The 8,631-nt window shown below is 32.6% G+C and overlaps 1 protein-coding gene across 1 annotated transcript; it reads left to right on the forward strand.

The window, feature by feature from the left end:
* Positions 1 to 6,833: 6,833 nt before the first annotated feature.
* Positions 6,834 to 8,335, forward strand: LOC132368789 (cytochrome c oxidase subunit 8C, mitochondrial). The gene is made up of 2 exons (XM_059927527.1): positions 6,834 to 6,877; positions 8,167 to 8,335. The coding sequence occupies exons 1-2, from the start codon at positions 6,834 to 6,836 to the stop codon at positions 8,333 to 8,335; spliced, it is 213 nt and encodes a 70-aa protein (XP_059783510.1).
* Positions 8,336 to 8,631: the final 296 nt, after the last annotated feature.

Consider the following 8,631-nt stretch of genomic DNA (forward strand, 5'->3'; position numbering starts at 1 on the left):
CATTTACCTTTAACCTATATATGTCTTCATATTAATGCAATTCCTTGTAGACAACATATATTTAGTCTATTTTTTTTACCCATCTGACAACTTGTCTTTTAATTGGTAAATTTAGACAATTGATGTTCAAAGTAATTACTAACTTAAAAGGATATTAGAGAACAAAACTACTAATCTTCCCAAATTTCATAGATCATTTGTTATCACTTTAATGTCAGTGCTTTTACTGGCAAAAAAAAAAAAAAAACTGGAACAAATATAGCTAAATTACAAATTAATCATGTTATTACAAATTGATCATGTTTTCAAAAGTAACACTCAATTATAAAATTTCCAGTATCACAAAGAAAAATGTGCTCTCAAACATTTCTATGCTATAGCACTTATAAGAATGCCGTTTAATTTAATAATGCTATTTAAAGCATTTCAAAAGTTGAAAAAAGCATAGTGAAATATACTTTTGTGAAGGAGATTATTTTTGATAGTACATATAACTTAAGTCTTTATTTTGATGGAATAAAATCACCTTTGGAATTTCTAAGAAAAATCTTATTTCAAAAATTCTTACTGACTGAAATTCCAAGAAAGTTGTACTAGAGAAGTGATATGATGAAAATGGAAGAGTTATGAGAATTAAATGATTTGCAATGTGTAAAGCTCTTAGAACAGCCTGACACAAAGTAAATTTAAGAGTGCTCAAATGAAGTAATTAACATATATTCCCAACTAACCTCTCATTCCTAATTTCTTCCCTGGAGAATTAAAACAATCCAGGAAATCATATTGAAAGGCACCTAGTTTACTTTAGACCAAAAGCAGAGTTAACAGTTATACAATTTTTTTCAAAGGCAGTTGGTGACAGCCGAGGGACCTATGGCAAGGAAGTCTTGTGGTACTTTCACGTGAGGTAAAATCTTAGATTTGGAAATGTGCTAAGAGTTCTAGGGATAAAAAATAATAATAAATATACTTAGGAAGTGCTCATATCAGTTAAATTTGGTTCTTGTAAGAGTTAACTAGCTCTTTTTACCCCAATAAACATGTAAAGATGTTATGTCAGTCAGATAAATTGCTCCCAGTGGGCACAGTGGCTTCCTTAGAGAATATTGCCACTTGCATCCAGAAAGATCTGAGTTAAGAGAGACAAGAGGTAGTTATGACTTTTCACCTCAATATATGCAAACTACAAGTGCTATGATGATGATCTCAAAAGCTGAATTAAATTGCACACAGGATTTTAGATATATATCCTGATGCTCTTGAATGCCACGAAGAGGGATGGCTTCAAATATTTACTGAGCTTCTACTACGTCTCAGGCACTGCTCACATTGGGTAATACAGAAATAAGTAAAACAGTTTGCAGCCTCTGGCTCAGTATAGTATACAAGGAATATATATTAACTGATAATCACAATAATGTAAAATAGGTAGTATGGCTAATATAAACAAAACATGAAAGATAAATGAAAAACATATCTAAATGTACCAAATAGCATAATTTTTAAATCACTGAACTTTCAGTTCCATAGTAATTACATAAATAAATTTGCAGAAAATGGAAATACAAATATGTATTCTGTAACAAAAAAAAGATAACTGTACAACTGATGGAAATATAAGCAATATAAAGAACTGTATTATATCACCATCATAGAAAAGAATCTGGAAGTCAGATATAAAAACATGTAAAGAAACATTTATAAATATGCATGTATATAAGTAGAAGACTGGAAAGTGATATGGGAAATTGAAACAGTTGTTTTAGCTCTGAGGAGCATTTATTTTTTTCTTTTATAAAATATTCTTGGGGTTAAAATTAATAAGTGACTCTTATTAATAAGTGAATCACTTATTAATAAGTGATCTTCCTTTCTGCTATTATGTTAATTATCTACTACTTCTGTTATTACATTATCTATTATGGAGTACATGTCAAAACACATGGGTTTTGGTTAATCCGTATTTAAATATTATAATGTGGTGAATAATGACAGAGAGTTGAGAAACAAACACACCTGGGTGCATATTTTCTCTCTGTCACCCACTACCTGGTACAGGTTACTTATCCTTGCTGTAAAATGGGATACTAAGAATTCCCATTTCACAGAGATGTTGTGAAGAATTATTGAGGCATGTAGATGATGCTCAATAACTGTTATTACTCTCAATTATTATCAACTACTGACTTTGTTTAGCAATTTCACTTTACAGATGAGAAAACTGAGATCGAAAAAAGTTAATAGACTTACCCAAGGTCATAGATCATAAAATTTAAAGCCAGATTTACAACTATTTATTCTAAATAACAGCTACTTTGCTGTATGTTGATGAATTTTAGTTAAATTTACCATTACCTCAATTTTTTTCTAAAATTAATGAATTGTATAATTCACAGATAATTTTCATTCAGATCAAATATCCTCAATGCCCTAATATTCCTTCACAGGCCAGAAATATTCACTCCACTATTGAGTCTTGTGCAGATGTTCCATAATCTATAAAAACATGAGGAAAAGGTAAAAATTTCACCTAGCCCCACTCCATACCTAGAAGCCCTTTTTGCCTTTCAGTGAGAAAACTATTTCCAGCTAATAATTTGGAAAAAATCACAGGATCATGTTGTTCGCTTTTCTCTTCTCAAAGGATCACAGACTTACACTGCATTTTGTCCAATGTCCAAAAACAATTATTTCATATTTTTTGTCTGCCTTTAGATTTTGTTTTTGCCGAAGGAGAAAGGGTAAATCCAGTTCATTACTCTGTCATAGATGGAAAGGGAAGTTATTATTTTATTTTTACTCTTATTTTAAAATTATTTTATTAGAAAACTATTAGGTAGTTTTAGTTGGAAACTTCCTACCAGATCAACTACAAGATTTTATACACTAGAGTTTAATCAGTTCAGTTAATGATCAAGACAGTTTTATATACATTCCTTGTGGAGCACATGAATTTCCTCTGAGCTTAGAACACCAAGTCTAAATATCCCTGACCTTAGAGAACAACTAAGAGTGTATGAGTTTAGTTTTTTATTGACTTGAGAAGTGTGGTTTCAATAAATCACATTTTGACGTTCTAAACAGTTTCATCACATCATTCAGAACAATTATATTTGGTGTTTAAGACTCCCGTTGCTAATATGTGCCAGGCTCTGATATTATATATTTATAAAAATTTTACATCTGATCATCTTTTATCGATGATTGCACAAAAGATTCCAAAATTCACAAGCTTCAATTTCTTTAAAAATTTGAAATAGGGTATTGTCTTAACTAAGAAATAAGAGTTTCAGAATAATACTATAACACAATCAGATAATTGATCATTATCAATGTTTTGCTATAAATTATATACTCATTTTCTGAAAATTTTATATTTCTAACTTGCTGACAGCCTATTTTAAACAATGAATAAACTATTTTACTCTCTAATGTATTTCACTTATGATCTATTTTTTATTGCAGTATAAGGAAAAAGAAAGCAGCTGCATTCTCCAGCTGTGACAAAGTGTTTCAATATATGAGGAAAGCAACATCAGTAATAAATAAAGCAATTTACTTCTTTACAAAAATGACTATCTCTATTTAATATCAAAGCTGTTGCTAGTGGTAGAGACTAGCAGCTGGTATGGCTAAAGTGAATACTCACAGGGAAATTAGGTTGCCACTATATCAGCTATATTATGCTCACAAAGGCATACTAAGATTCCTGTGGAAAACATTTAAGTGCTTTCCTTTTGAATTCACTACCAAGAAACTATCTTATTTCACTTAGGTCACTGATAACAATTGAGTGACAGAATGCAGTCCATTGCTGCTACCACAAAGCAGTTAACTTCCACTTCCCATTGTAGGCAAAGAGTCCAGAGTGTCCTTTAATGATAAATAAGAAATGTACTAAAGTCATAAAATTGATGCAAAAAAATAAAATTATATTGCATCTCCAGAGGTTGCCATGTTTCTAGAACAGCTAGGGGCTGTGGAAATAGAGTATGTTCCAATATGAAGCTTTCAGGTAATTCATCATTTTACACACACACACACTTCCCCAGTTATCAACTATCACAAATTAGACTACTATGACAAAATTAAAACTTCCCAAAGGGGCTTCAGAACTAGTTGTATTTTCAAGCAACCACTAATCTATAACAATCTATGGTTAGACTGAATTTTCTAATGTCATTTTCACTAGAGAAACCAGGCAACTACCCAACAGTTATTTTTCAGCCATCGACCTGGAATCATATTTTCACACTAATATTTGGATATTAGAGATCAAGGCATCATCTATTCATGGATCCAGGTATGTGTCTTGAATTAACATATGTCAATGACTAAGAACTTGCACTGTGTTCATATTTCATTGAAATAACCATAACTTATATTTGGATATCACCTTATAGTTTACATTATATTTTTTGTATGTTAATATATTTAATAACTATGTAAGATGGATGTGAGAGTGTAACAGAGAAAAACAAACCTGACTCCACATTGGATCTATTCCTTTAGCTCTAACCCTTGTGCTCTGTTGCCTGTGCTTAGTCATGCTGGCTGTGCGCCTTTGTAAAAGAATGTTACCTTTAGCCTGAAATATACATGATGGGCTCCGACCTTTAAAGGTATAACACTTTTCCATTTATATAGAGATAAAAAGTTGCAGAACAGAGAATAACATTTGCCTTCTTGGAGGTTTACAAGAACATTGTGAGGAGTCCTATATGGACAGCTGCAAGAACAAAGGATTTCTTCACCAAGAAGTCTGCAACCTTTTAGTATAAAAGAAGCCTGAATTCTAACTCGGGTAAGATGGTTCTTTTGGACACTAGTCCACCATCTTTTTGGTTCAGTCTGCTGGCTTTCCGAATAAAGACACTAGTCCTTGCCCCAACAACTTGTCTCTCATTTATTGGCCTGTCATGAGGCGAGCAGTATGATCTTGGACTCAGTAAAAAAGGAATTATTGCCCCACTTGATATGAGACCATGAATTTCAGAAGGTTAAATAATAGCCTAATGCTACATAGCTGATCATTTGCAATCTGTTTGCTAGACTGTGAAAAGGGAAAATTCCACAGAATAACTGTCAAAGTCATTATCATTACACTAATACACCAAGTTTGGGAAATAAGTTAATGATAGGTGAAAAAAAGCTTATAATAGATAATTAATGGAGAAAGGAGATGATTACAAAGGAATTTCTGTCAACTTGCATGTTTTCATCAGTATTTTATCCTATATCTTTTTACTGTATCACCTGAAATAGATTTCTGCATATAAAACCACATTATATATTATTTGTGGAGAAATTCTGTATTCTGAGAGTGCTGACAATCTTGTCAACTTGCTTGAGCTACTAAATGCCCAGCAGGTACATACTGATAAGAATTTTTATACCCCAAAGGTCTGACACTGAGGACAAATTGGAGAATTTTTCCATAGCTGTCGAATAGTACAACATTATAGAAAACTAATGGGTAACTTAAAAGGCCACTTCTTGGTTTTCTATATTTCATAAAATGGTCAGTGAAGTAAAAATTATTTTCTCAATAATAATAACAGTAATATGAAGCGGAAGAAGAGGAGGAAGAAGAAGAGGAAGAAGGGAAGGGGGAGGGGGAAGAGAAGAACAAGTTTGCCTTTTTCATGCGACTTTCTTAAGTATTCCAGACCACATGATGTATATTACAACTGAATGAATAAGCTCTCTTCTATTGAACCAAACATGAAAGAGATTTCTAAAATGATAAGATGCCACTCTTCTTGCTATTTTTGTGTTTTAAAGTTATTTTTATAGTTATATAAATATATAGAATATTTTGTAAATATTTCATAATATATTTGTTTTAATTATATTGTTTTATATTATATACAATACCTATTTTAAATAAATATTCTAAAAGTTCTCCATTTAAATTTCTAATATGAAAAATATAGATAGAATTTACCCACATTAAGGGTCTCCACAATTTTTAAGAATTTTATAAGTTTCTGAGAGCAAATTTTGAGAGCCACTCCCTTAAATTATGTTTTAGAGTGTGTTACACCAGGTACATAACTAATATATTCATCTTTTCAAATGGGCAAAGAGTTCTGCTTGTGCTACATATAATATAATGAGTTCTTTTTGTCTGGTCTACTAATTTAAAATTTTAGAATAAATATTTTCTATGGAATATTTTTTAAATACTCGTAAATCATCATTAAGCATAGGTAAATGAAATAAAAATTCATATTAAGGATGTGGGTCAAAATTTGTTATTTAATTTGATAGTTTATCATTATAGGTAAAGAATTTTCCTTTTCATAGTCATGACAATTTATTATTATATTGGTGAGTGTCTATAAAACTTATCTGTATAAGGAGTAGTATATTTTGAAGCAGAGAGAAAACATGTAAACAGTATTTTGGCAATGGTCAAAGTGGATCATGTTAAATGACTTCAGTAATAGCACTCTCTTCTTTGGTGTTCAAAACAATAGATCTAAAAGGTTCCTGCCTGCAAATTTTGAGAACCACTCAAAAGCACATAAGTATTAGAAAATTTTTTTTCAATGAATGTAATTGTCCTCCCTTATAACACAAAATATTTAAAATAATCAGAAGTTAGAAACAACCTATAAAATGAGAATGCTAAAGTTAAAACTAAAGTAATTTGAAAGTATACTATGGGATGTAGATTGGCATATTTTAGATTACCTGAATAATCCCATAATTCTGTCTTTTACAATTTCTAGAGTATGGATATATGACATTACATTTTCACTTAGAAAACTTATTTAACACATATTATGTGTCACAAATTGTGAGTAAAACTGGAACACGAAGTTAAGATGGATGTCTCAGGCTTAGATGTTACAAAATTTCCAGTCTCTTGGTATGAAAAGTATATATGTATATTATTTGTTAAGTTTTATTGATATATATATATACACACACATACACATAGATATAGATATAAATATAGGTATAAAAGGGTGTAAAGACAAAATCTTAATCTATGTAGAAGCTGGGAAGACCTGAAATAGACTAAGGGGTTCTATCAGTCTACTGTGGGTCCTGAAGTTCTGATACAATACTATGATGGCTGGTCATTTTGCATGAACTTTGGAGGTTCATTTCATTAAAAGTTAACCTTTATTCTATCTTGGTTTACTTTGTTTCAGCACCAACTTTTGGTCCATATTCAACTGTTTTATTCTTATTGGAAGAAAATTATATATTATATAATTTTTTATCATGGATTATAATAGTAAAACTAAATTTATCACCACTGCCTAAATTAAAGTTTTTTGGCTACACTACTTTATTAACCTAACCGCCTGCTTATGCTTCAATAGTTAAATAAACATCCTAATTTATGAAACTAATTGCATATACAACTGCAATTGTACTAGTTAGGAATTATTACTAGAGCTCATACATTGAAAATCTAGCAATCTAGTTAAACTAGCTAATCCTAGTTGTCTTGCATTGGGAAAGAGTTTAAGCAAACCATGCTAATAATAAAGGATACTTCTCTAACAATAACCAGTGCTCTTCTACTCATTTAGTTGTAAGGATAGATAGGGCACCATAGCAAAGAAAATAAAATCATGCATTGAAACATTTTCTGCACTATGTAAAGCAATCTATTAAAATATCAACACTGTGATTCCCTTGCAGGTATGAAGAAGCAACTGCCTCAAATAAATCATCTGAGCTCCTGATGTGGTTAGTTTTATGTCAACTTGACTGGGCCACGGGGTGCCCAGATATTTGGTCAAACATATTTATGGGTCTGTGAGGGTGTTTCTAGATGAGATTAACATTTGAATTGTTAAAAGCAAGTAAAGCAGATTATCCTCCCCAATGCGAATGGGCCTCAACCAGCCCACTGAAGGAATGAATAGACTAAAAGACTGAATAAGAAAAATTATTTCTAACTGCTTGACTGTCTTCAAGCTGGGACATCAGTATTCTCCTGCATTCAAGCTCAGTCTGGAACTTACACCACTGGCTGGCTCTCCTACATCTCCAGTTTGCTAACTACAGATCTTAGATCTTACACCATAAAACCTCGCCTCGCGTCACTTCGCTTCACCTCACCTCGCCTCGCGTCTTCGCCTTGCTGCGCCTCAGCCAACGAGTCATGCCGCGCCTGCCGGTTCTCTGCCTACTTCCCAGCCGCCGCGTGACCCTGCTGGTCCTGCAGCCTGGTCAGCGCCTGGCCCACTCGGAGCCTCCGCGCCAGCGCCCCGCGTCGACCGTAGAGGTGGCTATTGCCCTCGTGGTGCTTTTTACCGCCTTCTTAACCCCCAGTGGGTATGTGCTGAGCAATATGAACCAGTTCTGAAGACGGTAGTGGGAGAAGATGTAGAGCAGCTGTTAACGTCCAACAAACTTTCAGAAAACGCTGTGGCTTCTTTAAATGAGTAAAAGTGCTTAGTTGGGTTGATGATGCAACCGCTGTGGGTATTCACTTTCATAACCACATGCTTATGGTAAATATTTTGCACTTTTTTTGTACTGTGCATTATAGAAAGTTGTATAGTCAATTAAAAATGTTAAATAAAATTGAGACACTTGTTCATGCTTGGTAAAAAAAAAAAAAAGGGGGAGAGAGAGGTGTCTTATATTGATAGCATACAC

The sequence above is a fragment of the Balaenoptera ricei genome, chromosome 7 (assembly GCF_028023285.1).
Source record: "Balaenoptera ricei isolate mBalRic1 chromosome 7, mBalRic1.hap2, whole genome shotgun sequence".
Classification (NCBI taxonomy): Eukaryota; Metazoa; Chordata; class Mammalia; order Artiodactyla; family Balaenopteridae; genus Balaenoptera; species Balaenoptera ricei.